We start from the raw sequence: 25839 nt of genomic DNA, 5'->3' as shown, positions 1-25839 counted from the left end.
AGCAGATTGCTGCCTCACAGCCATCACCCCACCATAGGTGCTTCCTCTTAATCACGGAAGGAGGCGGGGTTTTTTCACCACAGAACAGAGGCCCATTCTCCCCAGCACACACATTTGCACAGAGAGAGGGTCCTCAGGCCGCCATGATGTTGGTCCCTGCCTCCGGGCCCCACCTGCCTCCTTACCTGCTGCTGGCTCTGCTGTTGGGACTCACAGGTAAGCACTGCCTTAGGGTACAATCCCCTCTTCCTGATCCCACAACATCTCCCATGTCCCTGGACATCAAGGGCTTCCAGGTAACCAGAGGTGTGCTACCCAGGGCTGCCACAGAAGACCAAGGACTGGGTGTCATCTGAGAGCAGGAAGTCGGGGATCTGAGCATTTCCTCTATGCATCCATCACCTACAGCTTGTTACCAGAGGCATCCAGACAGTGGAGGCTTCAATCTGCCACAAGGACAAGTTTGTAGGTATTAAATGATCTAATTCTCACAACACCCCTGCCTGATAGCTAGGACTGTACTCCCGATTGGCAGATGGAGAAACTCAGGCAGAGAGTGGAACTGGCCCAGTGTCACCTACCTAAGTCAGTACAGCTGCCGGGATTCACGTCCAGGCCACCCCGCTCAACGGTTCATTCTTTTCACCGTGTTATGCTGCTCGGCTTCTCGGTGGAGGCTAACTAAACAAACATCAGAAAATACAGAGAGGGAAACAGAAGAAGAGGCATCACTTAGCACACTCCGAGGTCTCCAGAGTTCCAGTTCTGCTGTGTGTCCTCCCAAACTTTGGTTAACGATGTGCTGGATGTTTCCTATGCGCCATATATTTTGCTGAGTTTTTAACCTGTATTACAATTTCATTTGATCCTCAAAATGATCTATATACTAGCTGCTAGGCTACACTTAATACATACCTGGGAATGCACTTGTGTGTGTGTGCGTGTGTGTGTCTGTGTGTGTGTGTGTCTGTGTGTACACATAGGAGTACCTGAGAAAGGGTACACACAAGTGAATATGCAAACATATGGGATATTTGACAACACTCTCCTTCTTGTTCTCTTCACATCGCATCCACTCTATGTGCAATGCACACTGAGGGGCGCCTGGGTGGCTCAGTCGGTTAAGCGTCCGACTTCGGCTCAGGTCACGATCTCGCGGTCCGTGAGTTGGAGCCCCGCGTCGGGCTCTGGGCTGACGGCTCGGAGCCTGGAGCCTGCTTCGGATTCTGTGTCTCCCTCTCTCTGTGTCCCTCCCCCGTTCATGCTCTGTCTCTCTGTCTCAAAAATAAATAAACGTAAAAAAAAAATTTAAAAAAAAAGAAATGCACACTGAACAGGTGTTTGGTTCCCTGTCTCTCAGCTACTCACCCCCTTTTTCTACTTCTCTAAACTAACTGCTCACTCACTACCAGGTATTGGGACAAGCAAACTTCCCTCTAGGTAAAATGAGGAGAAATTTGTGCATTACTACCTTGAAGGTCCTCCTCCATGCTGGACCGGGGTGGGGAGGAAAAAAGGGGGTAGAGTATGTGGGGACTCCTGCCTGTATGATCTGCACCTGCAATTCTATTCATATTCACATCCTGATCCCAATCATCTAGTGTCAGCTGACGCCTACATGCCTCAAGAAATCTCATGTGTAAATAACTTTCCAATTTCCTGAGCACTCACCACGTGCAACACCCACTTGGAAATGCACGCGTCTGTTATGTCCTGTGATCTTTGTATCCAAGGTAGACACTACGTCCCCCCTAGCTCGCAGACAAAAAAGGAGGCACAGAAAAGTCCAAGGTCACACGGTGGTGAATGGCAGGGTGGTGATTTGCACTCAGGCAGTCTGATTCTAGATCTCACAGGCTTAACCATGGCTCTTCTCAAACCCTATGGCCCCACTTCCATCCCCATGAGGTTTCTGCAGATCTGCCAACGGGTGGAGGGAAGGGTAGGATGTGGGGAAGACAGAGCATTTGTGGTTTGCTTCTCTCCGGCACTTTCCCCCAAGTCTTCTTCATGGGAAACCCAGATTCTGATATATTTTTCCGAGAAATTCTCCACTGAAAATAGATGGCAGGGTCTCAGAAAGGGGTTATACTGGGCAATTCACACATGACTCAAATATTTACTGGATAATTCCTAGGTGCCAAGAGCTGTCACATGAGCTTAGGGCATACTGGTTATTAAAAGAGGGAAAGCAGGGGCGCCTGGGTGGCTCAGTCGGTTGAGCGTCCGACTTCGGCTCAGGTCATGATCTCGCGGTCTGTGAGTTCGAGCCCCGCGTCGGGCTCTGTGCTGACAGCTCAGAGCCTGGAGCCTGTTTCAGATTCTGTGTCTCCCTCTCTCTCTGACCCTCCCCCGTTCATGCTCTGTCTCTCTCTGTCTCAAAGATAAATAAACGTTAAAAAAAAAATTTAAAAGAGGGAAAGCAGTGGCCCTCACGGAAGTTGTATTGTAGTGGAGAAATGGAAAAGAAACAACAGACATACCAAATAAGTAAATCACATAGTATACTAGCAAGTGATGAGTGTTAAGGAAAAACATGACAGTACAGCTGGAGAAGACAATGAGAGACTCTTTGGGGTGGGATGTATTTAAAGAGGTAGCCTGGGTGGGCATCACTGAACGGGGAGTTTAGAGCAAAGATTACAAGCAGTTGGGGTGTGAGCCATGTGATCTTCTGGGGGAAGAGCCTTCCCAAACAGCACGGGAACAGCAGGAGTGTAGAATCCTCCTGTTCTGTTCAAGGGTTTGGGCTTTCACTCTGAGTACAATGGTTGCCACTGCAAGGTCCTGAAGACAGAAATGACATGATCCACCATGAGTTTTAACTTATGCTAGCATTTGGTTCAGATTAGACGCCATAGGGCACAGACAGAAGCGACTAGAGCATTCAAGAGTTCGTCGTGTTCGTGCAAACAAGGAAAAGCATTTTGCACCCAGACAGCAGCCAGGAGAGGAGGGGGAAAGAGGTCAGATTGTGGGTACAGACAGAAGGGGAGACAACAGGATCTCCTGATGCATAGGATTTGGGGTGGAAAGAGAGGTTGGTTCCCAAGGGCTTGGACCTGAGCATCTCGGAGAATAAGGTGCCTCATCTGAGATGTACAAGGATGTGGGGGAAAACCGAGGAGTTCAGTTGGGGACAGTGTTAACCGTGAGAGGTTTGCTTCCATCTAAGAAAGAAGTTGAGTCTTGGCTGGACATACAAATCCAGAGAGAAGGAGCAAGGCCTGGCCCCATGATGGAAATATGACAATTATAAACACACAGATGGCAGAGTCGACACGTTCCCTTGGCTTCTCTTGACGCTCTGATCCCTCTCACCTCTGCCCTCCCTTGTTTTCTCCATGTCTCCCTCCCATATGCAGTCCTACTTCTTCCCATTTTTGTTTAGCAGTTCAGCTTCATAGCCTCAATCTCCTTCTCCAGACTCACAAACCAAAGTACCCGATCTTCCTGGCACACCCAAGACTTGCCGGTAATAGCATGGTCTCTCCTTAGGAGACACGTTTAGTTGCAAATACCGCTAACTGCCAGGGTTTTCCCAGCTCACACGCTGCAAGAACGAACCACAAATTTTCTCCCCGAGAGGTAGCTGAGAAATAAACAGAACACAGGATGTAACTGTGGTGTCGCAGCAACCTGCTGCTCTGATTTATATCCTGCCGAAGTTTTTAGGACATCTCAAGTAAGAAGGAACGATTGTGTATTTCTCTAGGTCTCCAGCCACCAGATTGTCACGGAGGCGGTGAAATCCAGCTGCATAATCTGGCCCCTGAAGTTCAGTGTTGGCCCCAAACGTGACTGGTGTCCCTTCAAGGCATAACTCATTGTCCAGACACAGCCGACCGTCCACAACTCTGTTCAGAACATGAGTCTGAAGCCTGCTGTTGCCCTTGCTTTAGCTACTCCCGTGGTTCTATCTCCCCCTTCAAGGGCAATTTTCTCAAATCTACCAGCCCCTAGAACAACACATTTTCTCTTTTCTTGAGTCATTTAGTCCAATTGAAAGGCACTACATGGGGTGATCCCCTTATTTCAGTACATATTTCTTATTGTGCTAAAATATACATAACATAAAATCTGTATCACATCAACCGTTTTTAAGGATACAATTCACTGGTATTCACATAGTTGTGAAGCCAGTAGCACTGTACCTTTCAGGAATTTATTCAACATCCTAAGCAGATACTCTGCACCCATTAAGCAAGAATTCCCCACACCTCCTTCCTCCACAGCCACCAGTAACTTCTATCTTACTTCCTTGTGTCTATGAAGCTGTTTCTTCTAGATACTTCACGTAAGCGGAATCAAGTATTTGTCCTCGTCTCTGGCATATTTCACTTAGAATGATATTTTCGAGGTTCATCCAATTAGGGAACATATCAGGTGGCCATTCGTAATAAGGCTGAATAACATTCCATTGTATGTGTCTACATCAACATTTTGTTTATCCATCCATTTATGCATAGATATGAATTCTTTCTGCTACCTTTCGGTTATCATGTATCATGCTGCTATAAACACGGATGTACAAGTATCTCAGTACGTACTTTTAATTCGGGGGTATTTACCTAAGAGTGGAATTGGTTGATCCTGTGGTAAATTCTACATGAACATGAACACTGTTTCCAGAGTGGCTACACCATTATATATTCCTACCCATGACATACAAGAGTTGCAATTTCTCCATAGCTCACTCAATCTTTATTTTCTGAAGTTTAATTTTCTTGTATTCATTTTGGTGTTTCTTTCTTTTGTTTTGTTTTTGATAAAAGCTATTCAAAGGGATTGTGGTTTTGATTTTCATTTTTCTAATGACAAGTGATGTTGAGCATCTTTTCATGGGTTTATTCACTGTTTGAATATCTTCTTTGGAGTAATAGCTCTTCTAGTCCTTGGGTCATTTTTTAATTGAGCTGTTTGTTATTTTGTTGTCGAGTTGTAGGAGTTCTTTACATATGTTGGTTATTAATCCTGTCTCAGACATAGGCTTTGCAAATACTTTCTCTCCTTCTGTAAGTTCTCCTTTCACTTTTGATATCGTCTATTGACTTTTGCTGTGCAAAAGTTTTTCATCTTGATAAAGTCCAAATTGTATACTATTTTATTTGTTACTTGTGTTTTTGGGGTCATACGAGGACATCATTCCCTAATCCAATATCATGAATTTTGTCTACAGGTTTTTTTCTCTGAATTTTATAGTTTTAGTTCTTACATGTATGCTGGATCAACATAGTGCTGGGTCCTTCATCCAATTTCAGTTCATTCATCTATATAGAGAAAGGTGAGGGTTCAACCCCATTCTTTGCATGTAGATATCCAGTTTTCCCAGCAACTTGTGTTGAAGAGTCTGTTCTTTCCCCTGTTGCATGATCTTGGCACTTTTGTCGAAAATCATTTGACCACGTATGTGTGGGTTTATTGCTAGGCTTTCTATTCTATTCCATTGCTCTATATCTCTATGATATTTTCAGTACCACAGGAATCTGACTATAACACTTTGTAGTAAGTTTTGAAATCAAGAAGTGTGAGTTCTCAGAGGAACTAACATGGCAGAGAAGTAGGGAGACCCTGGGCTTTCATAGTTCTCCAAGCACACCTATATTGAGGTCAGAACACTTGGAACACCCAAGAAACTGATCCGTGCAGTGGCAGAAGGATCTCCTCAGTTGCAAGGAGACAGTGTGGCAGGTGTGAGGTATGTGGACGTGAAGTGGGTGAGAGAAAAATAGTGTTGCCATGGAGAGGAGGGCAACCCTTTCCACGGAGACAGAAAAGGGAAAGAGAGATGGGTTGAGAAAGTGCAGCATCGAATTTGCACAAGAGGAAAAGCTCTCTGGAGCATGGACTGTGGAGAAGGATGTACTGAGTGTCACAGGGATTTTTTGCAAACAGCATTTGGAGCTCAAACTCTGAGGTTTGGGAAGTGCATGACTTTCTCTGGGTGGAGGTGTGGTGTGAGCTCCTGGGGAGAAAGGATTTGGCCTGAGAGCGTAGGGATCTCCAAGGTGCGTTGGAAAAGAACATTCCCCTTCCTGGAGCACTTTTGGAAGAGGGTATATTGCTTCTCCGAGGACCAAAGACCCTGCATGCATCAGTGAAAGGCCTTTCATTACCAATGGACAAAGATACATCCAAGGGGAATGTAACTTTTGCTGCTTTTTGCTGTGCTGCACCATAGATTTCATGCACTGTGCAGGCAGGGGACTATTTTTGAGGGACAAGGGACTCCAGATACAGTCTGGAGAGGCTCTACCCCTGGAGGACAGGACTGGATCAGCATAGTGCTGGGTCCTTTAAGACTTCAGGTTTTGAATCCCAGTCCCACACCAAAGAAAAAAAGGATTTCTATGGTGCAGGGCAATTTGAGTGCCTTCATTATTCTGTGAGGGTTGCCTGAACAGCGGGAAGTGTGAGATCCCCAGTCTTGGGATGAGATTGGGGTGGCGCCATTCCCTCCCCGCTTCTCCCCATGAGAACACGGTGGGACTTCAGAGAGCAGTGCAGCGGCCCCCAGTGGAAGCGGGACCTACTCACACAAAACCCCATCTGTCCCCACCCCGGCTCTGGGTATGACAAATGCTTATTTACTAGGGCAAGACTGACTCTGACCCAGGCAGCCAGCCTCTCCTTCACAAGATCAGCTTAGCCAGCTCCCTCCAGGCACGAATTGTACTAAAGATTAAGTGCTTCAAAATGACACCTACAATTTCCAGTAGTTACTGTGAGTTAAGATGGCAGAGAAGTAGGGGGACCCTGGGCTTTCATAGTTGGCTCAAACACAGCTATACTGAGGTCATGATATTGGATTAGGGAATGATTTCTTGGATATGACACCAAGTATTTCCAGTACTTCTGGAAATAGGATAAGGCTTACATTTTTCCCTTTATTTCTTTCTTCCTTTTTTCTTTTGGAGACAGCCTCATGGTTTCTTGCTTTTTTTTTTTTTCCATTTACTTTTCTAGCTCTTTCGTTTTTAGATAAGCCTTTTTATTTTTTTTCTTTTCTTTTTTCTTTATTCCCCCTTTCTTTTCCTTTGGAATCAGTCTTAGTTTTTTGATTCTCCTCCCCCCCTTTTTTTTGTTTCTTTATTTTTGTCTTGTTTTCTTACCATCCCTTTTATTTTCGGAGGAGATCAGCCTTTTTGGTTTGTTTTGGTTTGTTTTCAGGATTTTTTCCCCCCTGACTTTTCCAGGCTTACTTCAACACGCAAACCAAAGCATACCTAGTTAAAGGTCTAAAGAATCCCCACTACAAGCAAGGAGGAGCTCTGCAGAAGACTTAACAGTGGGAAAGAGCAGCCAAAACACAATGTCAGAGTGCACACAGCGTATACCAGAGACATTTCATGAAGTTCTAGGCCCTGGACAGTGTATGACATATTTTGAATATAGCAGTACTCTTAGGTGCCGGACACTTTACAAGCTTTTAAAAGATGCAAAAGACAGAAAATTAGCAAAATGACAACACAGAGGAATATTCCCCAAAGAAAGTTCAAGAAGAAATCACACGCAAGGACTTGCTGGAAACAGATATAAGCAATTTCTCTGAATCAGAATTTAGAATAACAGTCATAAGACTACCAGCCGGGCTTGGAAAAAGCATAGAAGACACCAAAGAAAGCCTTGCTGCAGAGATCAGAGACCTAAAATCTAATCAGGCTGAAATAAAAAAATGCTATAACTGAGATGCAAAGCCGACCCGATACAGTCACAATGAGGACTGAAGAAGCAGAAGAGATAATAGGTGAAATAGAAGATAATTTATGGAAAATAATGAAACCAAAAAAGAGAGAAAGGAAAGGAAATCAATAAATCATGAGGGGGAGACTTAGTGAACTTAGTAATTCCATAAAGCAAGGCAATATCCCTACTCCCCAGTAGGAGTCCTAGAAGAAGAAGAAAAGAAAAGGGTTTATTTGAACAAATTATAGCTGAAAACTTCCCTAATCTGGGGGAGGAAACAGGCATTCAAGTCCAAGAGGCACAGAAAACTCACATCAAAATCGACAAAAACAGGTCAACACCTGAACAGCTCATAATGAAACTTGGAAAATGCAAAGAGAAAGAGAGAATTCTCAGAGCAGCTAGGGACCGAGGGTCCTTAACCTACAAGGGTAGACACATAAGGGTAGTAGCACACCTGTCCACTGAAACTTGGCAGGCCAGAAGGGAGTGGCAAGAAATATTCAATGTGCTCAATGGGAAAAATATGCAGCCAACAATTCTTTATACAGCAAGGCTGTCTTTCAGAACAGCAGCAGAGATAAAGACTTCCCAAGACAAACAACAACTGAAGGAGTTTGTGACCACTAAACCAGCCCTGCAAGAAATTTTAATGGGGACTCTCTGAGTGGAGGAAAAAATAAAAAAGATCAAAGCAACAAAGACGACAAAGGGCCAGAGAACATCACCAGAAACACCAACTCTACAGGTAGCACAATGGCACCAAATTTATATCTTTCAATAATGACTCTGAATGGACTAAATGCTCCAATCAAATGGATTAAAATGGGTTAAAAAAAAAAAAAACAAGTTCCATCTATATGCTGCCTAGAAGAGACTCACTGTAGACCAAAACACACCTGCAGATTTTAAGTGAGGAGGTGGAGAACCATCTGGCATGCTAATGGAGATCAAAAGAAAGCCAGAGTAGACATACTAATATCAGGCAAACTAGATTTTTAAACCAAAGACTGTAACAAGAAATGCAGAAGGGCATTGAATCCTAATTAAGGGATCTATCCATCAAAAAAAAAGTTCTAACAATTTAAAATATTTATGCCCCCAAATTGAGAGCACCCAAATAGGTAAATCAATTAATCACAAACATAAAGAAACTCATTGCTAATAATACCTTAATTGTAGGGGCTTTAATACCTCACTTACAGCAATGGACAGATCATCTAAGCAGAAAATCAAGAAGGAAACAGTAGTTTTGAATGAAACACTGGACCAGATGGACTTAACAGATATATTCAGAATATTTCATCCTAAAATCGCAAGATACACATTTTTCTTGAGAGCACGTGGAATGTTCTCCATACACTGGGTCACAAATCAGCCCTCAACAGGTACAACAAGATCATGATCATACCATGAATATTTTCAAATCATAATGCTATGAAACTTGAAATCAACCACAGAAAAAATTTGGAACGCTCTTAAATAAACTGAGATTAAAGAACATCCTACTAAAGAATGAATGGTTTAACCAGGAAATTACAGAAGAAATAAATACATGAAAGCAAATGAAAATGAAAATACAGCAGTCCAAACCATTTGGAATGAGACAATGCACTGCAATGCAGGCCTATCTCAAGAAGAAAGGTCCGAAATACACAATGTAACCTTACACATAAAGGAGACATAAAAGGAGCAGCAAATCAAACCTAACACCAGCAGAAGAAGGGAAGTAATGGAGACTAGAGCAGAAATGAATGATATAAAAGCAAACAAATAAAAAAGTAGAACAGACAGAGGCTTCTGGGTGGCTCAGACAGTTAAGTGTCTGACTTTGGCTCAGGTCATGATCTCACAGTTCGTGGGTTTGAGCCCCGTATTGGGCTCTGTGCTGACAGCTCAGAGCGTGGAGCCTGCTTCACATTCTGTGTCTCCCTCTCTCCCTCTGCCTCTCACCGGCTTGCACTCTGTTTCTCAAAAATGAATAAACATTATAAAAAAACAAATATGCAAAAAAGTAGAACTGATCATTGAAACTAAATCATTCTCTGAATGAATAAACAAAATTGGGGGCGCCTGGGTGGCTCAGTCGGTTAAGCGTCCGACTTCGGCTCAGGTCATGATCTCGCGGTCCATGAGTTCGAGCCCCGCGTCGGGCTCTGTGCTGACAGCTCAGAACCTGGAGCCTGCTTCTGATTCTGTGTCTCCCTCTCTCTCTGACCCTCCCCCCATTCATGCTCTGTCTCTCTCTGTCTCAAAAATAAAGAAACGTTAAAAAAAAATTTAAAAAAAGAATAAACAAAATTGATAAATCCTTAGGTAGATTTATTAAAAAGAAAAAAAAGGGAGGCCGAAACAGATAAAATCACGAATGAAAGAAGACAGATCACAACCAAAAGCATAGAAATACAAACAATAAAAAGAGAATACTATGAAAAATTATATGCCAACAACTGGGTAATCTGGAAAAAGTGGTTAAATTCCTAGAAGCTCAAACGCTACCAAAATAGAAATAGGAAGAAACAGAAAATTTGAACAGATCCATAACCAGCAAAGAAATTGAATCAGTTATCAAAAATCTCCCAACAAACAAGACTCCTGGGCTAGATGACTTCCCAGGGGAATTCTACCAGACATTTAAAGAAGGGTTAACACCCATTCATCTCAAAATGTTCCAAAACATAGAATGGAAGGAAAGCTTCCAAATTCATTCTACAAAGCCAATAGCTCTTATTCCAGAAACAGGCAAGACCGCACTAAAAAGGACAATGACAGGCCAAATAGCCCTGATGAACCTGGATGCAAAATGTCTCAACAAGGTACAAGGAAACTGAATTCAAAAGTATATTAAAAGAATTATTCACCCTGCTCAAGTGGGAATTATTTTTGGGCTGCATGGCTGGTTCAATACTCACAAATCATTCACCATAATATGCCACATTAATAAAAGAAAAGATGAAAAATATATGATCCTCTCAATGGATGCAGAAAAAGCATTTGACAAAACACACATCCTTTCTTGATAAAAACCCTGAAGAAAGTACAGAAAGAAACATACTTCAACATCATAATGGCCATATACAAGGACCCACAGCTAGTATTATTGTCAGTAGGGAAAAACTGAGAGCTTTCCCCTAAAGTCAGGAATTCGACAGGGGTGTCCACCCTCACCACTGTTATTCAACATAGTACATAATATTCAACTTTGAGCCTCATCAATAAGACAACAAAAAGAAATAAAAGACGTACAAATTGGCAAGGAAGGAGTCACGCTTTCACTCTTCTCAGAGCAACATGATACTCTATGTGGAAAATCTGAAATATACCACCAAAAATTTGCTAGAACTGATCATGAATTCAGCAAAGCCACAGAATATAAAATCAATGTACAGAAATCGGTTGCATTTCTATACACCAATAACGAAGCGGCAGAAGAGAAATCAAAGAATAAATCCCATTTACAATTGTATTTTTTTTAAAAAAAAACATAAGGTGCCTAGGACTGAAGCTAACCAAAGAGATAAAATATCTATTTGCTGAAAACTATAGAAAGCTTATGAAAGAAATTGAAGAAGACACAAAGAAATGAAAAAACATTCCATCTTCACGGACTGGAAGAACAAATACTATCAAAATGTCTATATCGCCCAAAGCAATCTACACATTTAATGCAATTCCTATCAACATAACACTAGCATCCTTCTTAGAGCTAGACCAAACAATTCTAAAATTTGTATGATACCAGAAAAGACCCTGAATAGACAAAGTAATGTTGAAAAAGAAAACCAAAGCTGGAGGCATCACAAGTCCACACTTCCAGCTCTATTACAAACCTGGAATCATCAAGACACTATGGTACTCCCATTAAACCAACACATGGATCAATGGAACAGAATAGAGAACACAGAAATGGACCCACAAATATATAGCTAAATAATCTTCGACAAAGCAGGATAGAATATCCAATGGAAAAAAGGCAGTCTCTTCAGCAAATGTTGCTAGGAAAACTGGAAAGCGATGTGCAAAAAAATGAACCTGGACCACTTTTAGACCATTCACAAAAATAAATTCAAAATAAATGAATAACCTAAGTGCGAGACAGAAAACCATCAAAATCTTAGAGGAGAAAACAGGCAGCAACCACTTTGATTTCAGTCACAGCAACTTCTTACTACACATGTCTCCAGACGCAAGGGAAATAAAAGCAAAAATGAACTATTGGGACGTCATCAAGATAAAAATCTTCTGCACGGTGAAGGAAATAATCAACAAAACTAAAGGGCAACGGACAGAATGTGAGAAGATATTTCCAAGTGACATATCAGATAATCTATAAAGAACTTATCAAACTCAACACTGGAAAAACAAATAGCCCAGTGAAGAAACGGGCAAAAGACATGAATAGATACTTTTCCAAAAAAAAAAAAAAAAAAATCCAGATAGCTAACAAACACATGAAAAGATGCTAATGATCACTCATCATCAGAGAAATACAAATCAAAAACCACAACAAGGTACCAACTCACACCTGGGAAAATGGCTCAAATGCACAACACAGGAAACAACAGATGTTGGATGGATGTGGAGAAAGGGGACCATTTTTGTAGCGTTTGTAGGAATGCAAACTGGTGCAGCCATTATAGAAAACAGTATGTAGGTTCCTCAAGAAATTAAAAATAGAACTGCCCTGTGACCCAGCAATTGCACTACTAGGTATTGATACAAAGGATACAAAAATGCTGATTCAAAGGGACACATGCACCCCAATGTTTATAGCAGCGCTATCAACGATAGCCAAATTATGGAAAGAGACAAAATGTCCATCAACTGATGAATGGATAAAGAAGATGTGGTATATATGTACAATAGAATATTACTGGGTGATCAAATAGAATGACATCTTGCCATTTGCAACAGCGTGGATGGAACTAGGTGTATTATGCTAAGTAAAATAAGTCGGGCAGTGAAAGACAAATATCATATGATTTACTCATATGTGGAAATTAAGAAATAAATTCCACATTTATTGAACATAGGGAAGGGAAGGAAAAATAGGATAAAAACAGAAAGGGAGGCAACACTCAAGAGACTCTTAAATGCCGAGAACAAACTGATGATTGCTGGAGGGGTGGTGGGTGGGGAGATGGGCTAAATGGGTGAGGGCCAACAAGGAGGGCACTTGTTGGGATGAGCACTGAATGTTATATGTAAGTGATGAATCCCTGGGTTCTACTCCTGAAAACAACACTACACTGTATATTAACTAACTTGAATTTGAATAAATAAATTTTTTAAAAAAGGATGTGAGTTCTCCAACTATGTTCTGTTTAAGGATTGCTTGATGCTTGCACTCCCTTGAGATCGTATATGAATTTTTAAGGGCTTCTGAAATTTTGCAAAAAAAAAAAAAAAAAAAAAAAGGTGACTGTATTGAATCTGGAGAGCGTTTTAGGTAGTATCGATGAACTCTTCCAATCCACAAACGGTATTTGTTTTTCCATTTATTTATATCACATTTCATTTCTTTCCACAATGTTTTGTACTTTTTGGCATACAGGCCTTTGATCTCCGTGCACAAACCATTCCTATATATTTTATACTTTTTGATGTGTGCGTAGTGGAATGGTTTGCAAAATTGTTTACGACTGTTCATCAATAGCATATACAAATGCACATGATTTTTGACTGTTGGTTTTGTATAGCACACATTAGCTGATTTCATTATTATCTCTAACAGTTTGTTTTTACATGTGGAAACTTTAGGGTTGCAACGCATGAAATCATGTCGTGTGCAAAGAGATAGTTTCACTTATTCCTTTGCAATTTGAATGTTATTTCTTTCTCTTGCCTAATTGCATTCTCTAGGATTCCATTGTGTTCAATGGAAGTGCTGAAAGCAGGCATCCTTGCCTTGTTCAGATTTCCACCATCAAAGGTGATGTCACCTATAGGTTCTTCACATATGACTTTATATTTTGTGTAAGCTTCCATCTACTCCGAGTTTTTTTTTATTGTTTTTATCATAAAAAGGTTGACTTTCGCCAAATAATTTTCTACATCAAATGATGACTATGTTATTTTTTTCATTCTATCAATGTGGCCTATCACACTGTATAATTTTCATATGTTGAATCCTTCTTACATTCCAGAAAGAAATCCCACTTGGTCATTGTGTATAATTCTTTTAATATGCTGTTGAGTTGTAATTGCTAATGTTTTGTCGAGCATTGTCGCATCAATATCCAGACAAGATACTGGTCTGTAGTTTTGTTGTAGTGCCTTTGTTGGCTTTGGTCTCAGGATAACGCTGCCCTGAGAATGAGTCTCACGATGACCCGAAATAACTTAGGAGTCTTCCTACCGCTTTTATTTTTGGGAATACTTTGAAAAGGATTAGTGTTCAGTTTATCTTTCAGTGTTTGGAAGAATTCGCCAGGGAATCTTCATGATCATGGGCTTTTCTTTGTTGGGAAATTGTTGATTGATTCAAACTCCTTACTAGCGATATTCTATTCATTTTTCTAGTCTTCATTATTCAGTCTTGGTAAATGGTATGTGTCTAGAAATTTGTCCATTTACTCTAGGTTTTCCAATTTATCGGTCTACAATTGTTCGATGTACTCTTTTAGAATCCTGTGCATTTATAGAAAAATACTTAATAATGTCTTTCTCTTCTATCTGATTTCAGTTCATGAAATCTTCTCAATCTCTCTCTGTTACTCAATCTAGCTAAAGTTTTGTCAACTATGTTGGTTTCTGAAGAGCTACTCTTGGGTTTACTGATTTTCTCTGTTGTTCATGTATTCACAATTTACTTATCTCTACATTAGTCCTTTTTATTTCCTTCATTCTGCTTGCTTTGTGTTAATTCTTCTTCTTTTTCTGATTTATTAAGCTGTATACTTGTTAATGACTTGTGATCTTTCCTCTCTTTAAATGTCGGCATTACAAATATAAATTTCCCTCCATGGTTGCTTTCAGTGCAGAGTGTAGGTTTTGGCATGTTGTATTTCCATTTCCATTCATCTCAAGGTGTTCTCTAATTTCCCTAAGAGTGTGTTCTTGTATTTCAATACATTGGAGAAGATTCAATTTCACTTCTGTTGTTGATTTCTAGTTTTATTTCACAACTCTCACCAGTTCACTGCTTGAAAAGCCCTTCTTCCAGATTGCAGTACGGTGCCTTCTCAGCCTGTATAATTTGGACTCATACAAAGGGTTTGTTTGTTTGTTTGTTTGTTTGTTTGTTTTGTTTCGTTTCATTTTTTATGGTAACTGGTTTCTGTAACAATCTGGGGAGACATGTGTGGGAGACAGGACAATGGCTTCTCCAAGATGACCACATCTTAATATACATAAAATGTGAATATTTTTCTTTATTCAGCCAAAGAAATTTTGCCAAAATGATTAGGTTAGACTCTTGACATGAGGAGATTATCCCAGATTATCACCGTGGCCCCATTTTATTCACAAGAGTCCTTATAAGAAGGGGGCAGGAAAGTCAAACTTAGAGAATGACAAGTAACAATACAAGCAAAAATTTGGAATGATAGAAAATTGGGAAGATGAAAAGAATTGTGGGCAGCTTCTAGAATTTGGATGGCAAGGATCAACATCCAGAAGAAATACAGCTCAGCTGCCCTTTGTGCTGAGCCCAGCAACACCAATTTTGGACTCTTAATCTCCAGAATAACAAAATCGTACCTTTATGCAGTTTTCAGGCACTACATTTTTAATCATTTGTTTCACTGCGTTAGGAAATATTTTAATATAATATGATTGCTTTCTAGTAAAAAAAAACCTAGGTATTTTAAACACTCCTTTACCTTTCATTTAGCTAGCTACATGTTTATTATGTGTTGGCAATTCTTCCCATCACTGTCTCTCACATATCCAGATTGATGGATAAGACCCCCACCTGTACATGTGCTTGTGGAAGAGAGAAGTTGATCCAGAGAGGTTCCAGAAGCTAAACCCACAGCCCAGAAACTACATCCATCACTTCCGCTCACACACAATGGTCTAAAGAAGTCTCACGGCCCCACCGAATGCAAGAGACCAGAGAGTGTAACACCCCAAGGGGCCAGAACACAGACAAGCAGGATCATTTGGCGAAGCACGACGCTTTCAGAGAGGGCTGGGGCCATCCGCCTGCGTGTGCCACATCACTGAATCTCTCTCTGTTTTGCTTTCCTCGTCTGTAACAGGGTCTCGTGTGACAGAATCGTCGCGAGGGCTACATGCCATGCACGCACAGCGTGCTGACCTCACGGTGTGCACTCAGTGAAGGCTGTTGTGGATAAACACTTGTGTGGACGGACAGGATCGCACAAGGATGCTAAATAGCTGTTTTGTTCTCCCCCCAGGTGTGGCAGGTGAGGCGGAACTGCAGGTGATCCAGCCCGAGAAGTCGGTGTCTGTGGCGGCCGGACAGACGGCCACTCTGCGCTGCACCCTGACCTCCCTGCAGCCCGCTGGGAAGGTCGAGTGGTTCAGGGGCACAGGGCCAGGCCGGGAGTTAATCTTCAGTTTCAGAGGAGACCCTCACTCCCCTCGAGTAACAAATGTTTCAGACGTCACAAGGAGAAACAACCTGGACTTTTCCATCCGCATCAGTAACATCACCCCAGAAGACATGGGAACCTACTACTGTGTGAAGTTCCAGAAAGGGAACCCCGATGTGGAGTTTAAGTCTGGACCAGGCACCCAGGTCACCGTGAGCGGTGAGTATCGCTCCGTCCCCTGGTTGTGACAAGTCAATAAGAATGCCCTCCACTGTCTGAGCAGCAGATAAGGATCAGGTGCTGTTATGGGTGCCCCTGAATCAGCCCCTTCCACAGATCACGAAAGTTGAGGCCTGGAGAGGCCTTGCTATTTGCTGAAGACACCACGGCTGATAAACGGTGGGAAAATCTGGAACCGCGGTCTGCAGGTTCCCAGCTCTTCCTTTTTTCAATCCTGACCAGCCCTCTGGTTCCCAGGATGAGAGACTGAAAGTCTGGGAGACATGCTAGTCACAAGGCCCATCCTCACATCTGCCTCCAAATAGCACTCATGTCGATGTGTCCGGAATCCTCCACACTCGGCATTTACTAAGCACCTGCTATGTGCAAGCTCTGTTCTGGGTACTGTAGGAGGAGGAGGTGGAGACCGAGAGTGACACCCACCAGAAATGTCCTTCCTGTGCCCAGATTGGTGGGAAGTCCCCTGGCAGAGAAGACAAGGGGGACTTTGAACTGAGGCTGGAATTGCACGCGGGCCCTGCCCCTGACTCAGTCTCCGACACCGCCCTCCCAACACTATCAGCAGGGCTAAAACATAACCCATGCGAGGGTTCTGCACAGTGTCACATACCTGTCGTTGCTGAGGATGACCAGAGTCACGCTTACTGCTCATAAATGCTCCTCTTGCAGCCAAACCCTCTCCCCCCGTGGTGTCGGGCCCCACGGCCAGGGCCACACCTGAGCAGACTGTGAGCTTCACCTGCGAGTCCCACGGCTTCTCCCCCAGAAACGTCACCCTGAAATGGTTCAAAAACGGGAATGAGCTGGCAGCCTCCCAGACCACCGTGGACCCAGAGGGAGACAGCGCTTCCTACAGCATCTCCAGCACAGCCAGGCTGCCGCTGGCCCCGGGGGACGTTCGCTCCCAGGTCATCTGCGAGGTGGCCCACGTGACCCTGCAGGGGGGCCCTCCTCTTCGTGGGGCTGCCAACTTGTCCGAGACCCTCCGAGGTAGATGCCCGTCACCCCCGGCCCAAGCCCAGCTCCGGCCCCCAAGCCTCCCAGCCTGCCCCTCCCCCACTCCGTGCTCCCAGCCTTCCATCCCCTGGAACCTGCCTCCTGACAGACCCTCCCAACCACCGGGCACCCAGGGGTACCGTCACCTCCTCCTGTTTTAACGGCAGTTCGGGTGAACACCTACCGTGCTAGGTAGTTCGATTTACTTTCCCATAGCCACTCCAATTATTGAGCACCTACTGTAATCCAGCCACTGTGTGCTCGGTGATTTCATGGATTTTGCTAGTTATTGGATTCCAAATGCATGCTGGGGGCTCGATTTCACTCATCATTACCCTAATAGGAGCTACCGGTAGGTACCTTGAGCACCTACTGTGTACTGGGCACTGTGCTTAGGGATTTCACTCACATGCAAAGCCTACCCTCAGTGTTTGAGCACCAGCTGTATGCCTAGCACTGATCTGGGTGATTCCCTTGCTACGTGGGGGGAGCTAAGTTCTCCAACCCCTCCCCGGTGATGTGTCTGTTCCATGAGGTCAGAGCTTCTGCTCTGTGCTGTTTCAGTTCCACCCACCTTGGAGGTTGCCCAGCAACCCGTGACAGGGGACCAGGTGAAGGTCATTTGCCAAGTGAAGAAGTTCTACCCCCAGCGCCTACAGCTGACCTGGTTGGAGAACGGGCACGTGTCCCGAACAGAAATGGCCTCAATGGCCTCGAACCTCATAGAGAACAAGGATGGGACCTTTAACTGGACGAGCTGGCTCCTGGTGAATTTATCCGTCCACATGGAAGATGTGGTTTTCACCTGCCAGGTGCAGCAAGACGGGCAGCCCGAGGTCACCAAAACCCATACCCTTGTGGTCTCTGCCCACCAGAAGGACCAGGAAGCCCATACGACCCACGGTGAGTCCGAGATGCCAACTGACCTGGCACTTTAAATTCTATCTTTTCTTTTTTTATGTGAAAAGCAGTCATTCATGCCTATTATAGAATAATCTAGAGGTCTACAGACATAAAGTAGAATTTTGATATGAGCTTCCCTCCCCAAAGCTCGTGCTCCAAGAGTGACCACTGTTAAGATTTTGGTACATAGCTTTTTAGATCTTTTGACATAACCATGCATTAGAGAAGGAAACAACAGAGGGAGGGAGATGATCTTGTCGCTAGCATCTTGCCTCCTGCACCTTCACCTGACAGTAATTATGTCACCACGCCAGGCCAGCCACCTCCTCCTTCTGTTCATTCTCACCTGGGCTTCATATCGATCCTTCTTACACCCTTCTAACCCCTTCTCAGCAAAGGTCTGCACTTGCCACTCTGAAATTCTGGACGGGAACCCTGAGGACAGAGTGTTGAGTCTGGACCAGGCTCCCAGGTGACCATGGGTGCTCACAGCACAAACCACCTTTGTCCCCTGCTTTGGGACAACAGGCCAGCAATAATCATGATTACTCACTGCACATTTACTTTATGCCAATTCCAGTTCATTTCTGATCTGCTACAACCACCCTGGGAGCTTGGAAGTTGACGGGACCAACTCAGGGAGCAATGGGGGACAGATGGAGAAGATGTCCTGCCCTTAGTCCAGGTGATGGGCTAAACCAATCAAGAGAAACCTGAGTCCCCGAGGACAGGGACCACCAGCCTATAAGACAAGCGTGTTAGAGATAACAGCTGGCCATTGTCCCAAAGACCTACAGGTCCCCTTTCTATGACCAAATTGTATCTTATCTCACTCTTATAATATATGGAGGAGTTTGAGCCATGTTACCAGGAGTCTTTGTTCCAGAAGACCTTTCAAAGGCCCATTCCCTTCTAACATACCCCATGACACTGTCCTCATTGCTGGGTCAACACTGGGACACCGAGTGTCCATGACCCTGCCTGCCAACTAGGAGAGGAGAGATAGGAAGGGGAGAACAACTTCTCTTAACACTAGAGGTCCTGCCTAACTGCGTCCACTAATGACTCAGTCATGGATGCACATCCAGTTGCAAATGGAGTCCATAATTGTGTGGTCATGTGATTAATGACTTTTGTTTTTCAACACAGCCAGTACCATTACATACTTTGTAAAATTAACAGTAATTTCCCACTATCAGCTAAAATGGAACCTATATTCGGATTTTCCAAAATTTCTTCTAAGGCTTTATTCTGTGTACCAAATTTGGTTTTATTTCATCTCGAAATGCTTGCAAAAACTTTCCTGTGAAACCACATGGGACTCCACAATTCCTTTTTATATATAGATATATCTAGATATATCTATATCTATATATATATCTATATATATATAGATATATATCTAGATATAGATATATCTAGATATATATATATACAGAGAGAGAGTATGAATAGCTAGGGCTACTCAAATTCTTTACTTTATATTGGATGCTTGTGGATGCTTGAGGAAGCTGGCCCATTTTCTTGAGTTGTCCAATTTCTACCCACAGAGTTCTCATCATATTACCTTTGTATCCTTTTGATGTCTGTAGGGTCTGTAGTGATATCATATTTCTTTCCTGATATCGGAACTATTTCCCTTTTATTTCATTGTCAGAATTACTACAAGTTTTTCCATTTTATTGATCTTTTCCACAAACTCTTTTGTTTTGGTGATTTCCTCTATGGTGTATTTTCAATTTCATTGTTTTTTCTCCTCTTTTTTTTCCCCATTCTGCTTGACTGGGGTTTATTTTGCTCCTCCTCATTTTTTGAAATGGGAGCTAGGATGATTGATACTAGTCTGTCTTTGTTTGAATGCCACACCTGGACTTCCTTCTGCACTTGGGGAGTCAGGAGTGTGGAGCCAGGATACCTGGGGCTGTGTTCTTCCAGACTGCAGGCATCTAGACTGCCTGACTTCCTCTTCCACCTTTCAGAGTCCTCCTGTTCTTGGACCTCATATGATTTCCAGGGGTCAGTCTTATACGGAACCAGGAAGGCAGGAAGAGGCAAATCAACACCACCTCTTCTGGACTGGTCTGGGTTAGGTTTTTAGTCTTTGGCCTTGCACTAGAACTCATACTAGGGCTGATAACTTCTGGTGCTTCCAGTGTGCCTGAACTAGCAAACTTGCTTGTGTGCTAAGACCGGAAATGGACATTAGGGTTGTCTGGGCTGGAGAGCTGGATGCCTATGTGACCCTGCTGCACCAGGATGCCACAGCCTCCCCTGGGCATCCCAGGGCTCCAGTCACTGCGATGTTGGCTCAACGGGTTGGAATAAGAATGCACATCTTTTGGTTCACGTTTATGGTATTGAGGTATTTTATAACACTTCTAGTTTAAGAGACCTCTGTTCTCTCAGTATAGCATCACCGGGTATGTTACAGGGGTTGGTTGGCCAGTTTGGGCATTTGGAGGAGAGAGGTTCTGAGTCCTCTGATCTTTCTGTTCTTCTTTCAGGATGCCACGTGTGCCTGTCCCATTTTTCCTTCTTCCCTTCACCACTCAACTTTGAAACAGCACCTCTTGAATCTTGTTTGTCTTTCCCCCGAAGTTATGCATTTTAAATCATGCCTGCCCCCTTTATGCACATCTATCTTTTTAAATTTCCCTGACTCCCTGCATCAGGTTCCTATTGCTGCTGTAATCATTAGCACACGCTTAGTGGCTTCAAACAACACAATTTTTTTCTTCCACTTCTAGAGGCAGAAAGTCTACAATGAGTTGGCAGGGCTGCATTCCATCTGGGGGAACAGGGGGAGAGTCTGTGTCCTTGCTGTTCCAGCTCCTAGGGTCCCGTTCCGGACTACCCTCTGCTGCGGTCAATATGCCTCCTGCTCCCACTCTCCTGCCTCCCTCCTTCACTTGTAAAGGTCTCTGTGATTCTGTTGGCTCCACTCCGATTGTCCAAGATAATGACCCACTCAAGACCATAGCTGGTTACCACACAGTCTACCTTGCCATGTCAGGGACCACAGACTCTGGGGAATCGGGGCCAACCATCTTAAGTCAGGCATACTTTGAAACTATTTTCTGTGATCTGTGTCCTGATGTGCAGGACACATTTCCAATATTTTCTCATTGAAGTTGGATTTAATATTGGCAGCAGGATTTCTAAAAAACTCTCAGGCATCTTGTATAACTGCCCTTGTCTTCTTCACCTGCCCTTTCCTATGGCTGGTGAGGGTGGGAGGGCAGCAGTGTAAGCTATTGTGCCTTCAGATTGTGTGATATTTCCCTTTTGTCTCCCAGACATTTTGGAGTTTGGCCATTGCTCTTCAAGGACTTCTGAAAGCCAGGTTTCCATAGAATTTTCTGTCCTTTTATTGTTTTTTCTTTGGGTTCAGAAGCTGTATTCAGAGACGAGTAACTAAGCTGCTGCCTTGTCCTCAGCAGACACAAGTGCCCTGAGGGCTTTGAATGCCTTGGCCCCAAAGTCCCTATCCCACATCAGTACTTGTCTCCCGTATTTCCCGATCACGGCCCTGTTCTAGCAGAGCAGTATACTGAAGCTGAGAATTCAATCCTCTTTGTAGCACCAATATTCTTATAATTATGTTGGACCCAATTATGTCCTCAGCTTTTTCTGCCCTCAGGATCTAATAGGTGGGAGTCTACAATGTTGCCCAAAAGTCCTCTTTCACACATGACCTATCATGAGAGATCAACCAGTCTGAGTTCTGCATTGTCTTTCCCTGAAGGGTTGATGCTCAGCAACACTCATCCACCCAATAGTTCTTATAATTCCCAACCGATTTCCAGATTACCAGGTTACCCCTGACCTCTACTTACTCCATCCCAGGTCACCACTGTGAGCTTTTAGCAGTGACAATAGCAGGGAAAGCTGGGAACTTCCCCTGTTCCTCTGCCCGCCAGGCAGGGGACCTCTTGGCCAGCCAGCTGATTGAGACCCAGGTCGGTATCTGCACATTAGAGCTGGGTTTCCAGACCCTTCCCAGACAAACTCCACAGGTCAACTGTATTGGGAAGCAAACTCTAACATCATATGAGAAGGGAGAAACCTCACTGTGGTGTGGTGCCCATTCACAGGTATGAGTTAGAGAAGGAGGAAAGACTGGCAAAAGGAGATATTGAACACAATGCAGCACAGAAAAGTCATACTTGCACAGAGAACAGACGAACTGGATGCTATTTTTGCCTTATTTTAAATGGTGCAGAGGGGCAAAACCTCTGTACCCGAACTTCCTCCAGTCCTCTGCTGCACGCTGCCCTCTAGAGCAAGTGCAAACATGGGCAATGCAGCTTTTTCAACTGAGAAAAAATTCCAGAGGGCCACCCAGCTGAGACCTGCCGTCCCCCAACACACCAGGGGTAAAAATGGTGGGTCTTTGCTCCTCCCTCTAAGATTATTCCATATATTTCAAAAACGTATTTGAATTTCTTGATGTAAATCTAAGAGCAAAATCCAGTCACTGTAAAAAGGCAAAGAATCTGAAGTTATGCATGCAGACCCAATGATCTACGTGCAAAAGAACAATGTCATTACCTGATGTTGGTACTGGGGTCCAGGGGCGCGGGATGGTGTTTGAAGCCCCTCCCAGGTTTAGACCCCATTTCCTTTCCTAACCAGGGTGTTCTCCAGCCAGCAGGTCTTGTGAGGTCAGGCCACCCCGAGGGCTCCCTCAGCACAAGAACATGGGGTCGTCGAGGCTCGCGTGTGGAACAAAGAAGGGCAGACTTGCACCTTGCTCACCTTGACACTGTCCTTCCTCTACTTGAGGCCAGGCTGACATTCGTTCCTATGACCCTGAGAGGTTGGACTGTCCTAGTCCAAACACAAGGTCTCAGATTCATCCTAAGGACAGCAGAGTCCCACTCATCTTGTGACCCTCAGTAAATTATGAGCCTGTTCCTTCCTCAGAAGAGAGTGTCAGACCTGCCCCATTGGGTGTGGGGAACAAGTCAGCAAACCTCACTTACATGTTACTGAGTGCTCATGTCTCCAGCCCTTCCCTCAGGAAGGACACCCAGTAGCCTGAGCAGAGGTGAGCAAGATGAGGTACTTCTTATCCTGAATTCTGCCTCGAGCCTCTCACAGGGGAAATTCATGAGCTTCAGAGCATAGATGGATGCAGGTTCCCTCAGATGGAGTAAGTCGAGGCCCCTGGGAGTGGACTCCTGGATCCCTCTCTGATGCTGCCTCCTGTCCCTTCATTTCCAGATCGAGAACTGTCCACTCCACTCCTGGTGGCTCTCTTCCTGGGCCCCAAGCTGCTGCTGCTCGTCTCTGTCTCTGCCATCTATGGCCACAGGAAGCAATGGATTCACTGGTGAGATATGGACAAGGAGGGCAGGGCCAGGTCAGTCCCAGAAGGAGCCAGGTCAGTGGAAGGGGCAGCCCGCAGGTCACACAGGGTCAGCGCCCACCTGGAATAAAGAGCAGGTGACGCACCTCCCTTCATATCCTCTGGAGCCTCAGGGATCCCTCTGGGAGGTTCCCAACTCCCAGGATGACTATTGGGTCCTGTAAGAGGTGGATGGGGTCAAGGGCTATGAAAGGATGTACACAGAGACCTACAGCTTCTGGCAAGGGAGTGGGCTAAGTGAGCAACACCTGGGTGGGAAACCCCACAGAAACCATCTCTAGATTATTTGGGCGCAAGGTGTCCACATTTAGAGGAATGCTGACAGGTGCCCGCTGGCTGCTCTGAGGACGGCTCCCGCTCTGACCCTCCGTGGGGCAGATTGGAGAGGATGGGGAAGGGGGATCAGGACCTAGGGAGGAAGGCTGAGGAGGCACGGTCCATGTCAGGGACTTTCTGCCCTCTCACTACAGGTGTCCCGGGAGGAAAACAGCACCGAGGACATAGGAGACACATGGAGAACATTTCTGGAATGATGAGCAGATAATGAAATGTGAACATGGGTCCACGGCTCCTTCCTTCCTCCCCTGCTACATGCCATCCTCGGTCTCTGCTGCCTCCTTCCTTCCCTGAGGGGCCCAGCCTAAGACAAGGAACAACTAGAAGCTTCCACAACCCTGCCCCACATGCCTGCTTCCCCAGAGACCCAGCTGCCCACAGTTCCTGCTGTTCCTCCTCAAAGACCTCGATGCCCCCAGAGCTGGGTCTTCCCACCTATTCCCGAGCAGGGGCCATGGAAACGTCTGTGGAGACTGACACATGGATATCTTACTAGAATGAGACAAGCAAGTCCTGGTACACACACCAGTCTATCTCTCATCCATCTTCTGGGGACGGTGGTCATGAACTACACATTCAAGTCCATGCTCCAACAGGTTACTCCTGCCAACCCCCCGTCTCCCCAGCCTTGGTAAGGTTCTTCAATCCCTCTTAAATAGAAACGAATCCCATCTTGGTTTGAAGGGGAAAAAAGGATCCTCCTTCCTCTTTGCCTACCTGCCCTATTCCTCAATCCCAGAGAGAAGATTCCCTCCTCTCCCTGTGATGGGAACACTAGCTCTTCTGTCACCTTCATCCTTCCCAACCCCCCTGCTCATGTACACACGCTGGCAGTACAGAAGACAGGAGCCTTCCTTGATTTCCTTCTTTATATCCCATTTCAAATCTGCCTTCCTAATGTATGTCCAGCGACCAGACGGTGTTAAACCATCTACATCTGGACAGAAAAAGAAGCCCGATTTGTAGTGCTTGTCCACTTCTGTGGCGTCTACACTCCCAACGTGGCCAATTTGAAGCTGCCAACAGTGGAACAACTAGCTTGCGAAATTCTTGGAAAGCTCTCAGGAGCGAGCTCTCCTCCCGCCCACCAGGGAGCTCCACCCAGCACCTGCACACTGCTCGCTCCCGGACTGCCCCCTGGTCCCGGCCACCAGCATCCCTTGCTGGACCATTGCCACGTCCCTAACAGACTCTCCGGGTTCAGCCACAGTGATCCTACAGAAACGGAAGTCCGATTGTATCCTTCCTCTGTTTCTTCCCCCTACAGATAAGCATGGCTCCGTTTCTCCCTATTTCAAGCTCTCCAGTCATGTCACTTTATTAAAAACACCTTCCTTAAACCACCCACATAAAATATCAATTCCTGTCTCTCACTCTTTGTTCCCACAGCTCATACCCGAACTGAATTCTTTTCCTAGAACTTAAGACCAGCCAACATGATAAATGGAGACAGTGCTCACTTGCACAGTGATGCAGGACCAAAACAATGACGGGTGCAGCTGAAACCAGGCGACATGATCTCAATAATCAGAGGGAAAAGCAACAATTTTTCTGTGAACTTTAGAAACTTTTTTCAACACATTGGGAACCCCCCAACTGCCAGTTATGAATGTACAGAGACATGAAAAGACAGTAAAACTATTATCCATTTGGTAAACACTCATTTGAAACATTAGAAACGTTGAAAGGTGGGGCGCCTGGGTGACTCAGTCAGTTAGGCGTCCACCTCTTTGATTTTGGCTCAGGTCATGATCTCACAGTTCATGGTTTCGAGCCCTTCATTGGGCTCTGGCTGGAGAGCAGAGA

At 44.5% G+C, this 25839-nt stretch overlaps 1 protein-coding gene across 1 annotated transcript; it reads left to right on the top strand.

Moving 5' to 3' along the window:
• The first annotated feature begins 143 nt into the window (after nucleotides 1-143).
• LOC109274818 (signal-regulatory protein beta-1-like) lies at nucleotides 144-25280 on the top strand. Its single transcript, XM_053890376.1, has 6 exons — nucleotides 144-216; nucleotides 16050-16406; nucleotides 17097-17417; nucleotides 17988-18326; nucleotides 23553-23661; nucleotides 24168-25280. The coding sequence occupies exons 1-6, from the start codon at nucleotides 144-146 to the stop codon at nucleotides 24199-24201; spliced, it is 1233 nt and encodes a 410-aa protein (XP_053746351.1). The 3' UTR covers nucleotides 24202-25280.
• Nucleotides 25281-25839: the final 559 nt, after the last annotated feature.

Source organism: Panthera pardus, unplaced genomic scaffold (assembly GCF_024362965.1).
Source record: "Panthera pardus isolate Hobbes unplaced genomic scaffold, ASM2436296v1 HiC_scaffold_25, whole genome shotgun sequence".
Lineage (NCBI taxonomy): Eukaryota > Metazoa > Chordata > Mammalia > Carnivora > Felidae > Panthera > Panthera pardus.
The sequence above is the reverse complement of the archived record's forward strand: the minus strand, read 5'-3'. Positions and strand labels throughout refer to the sequence as shown.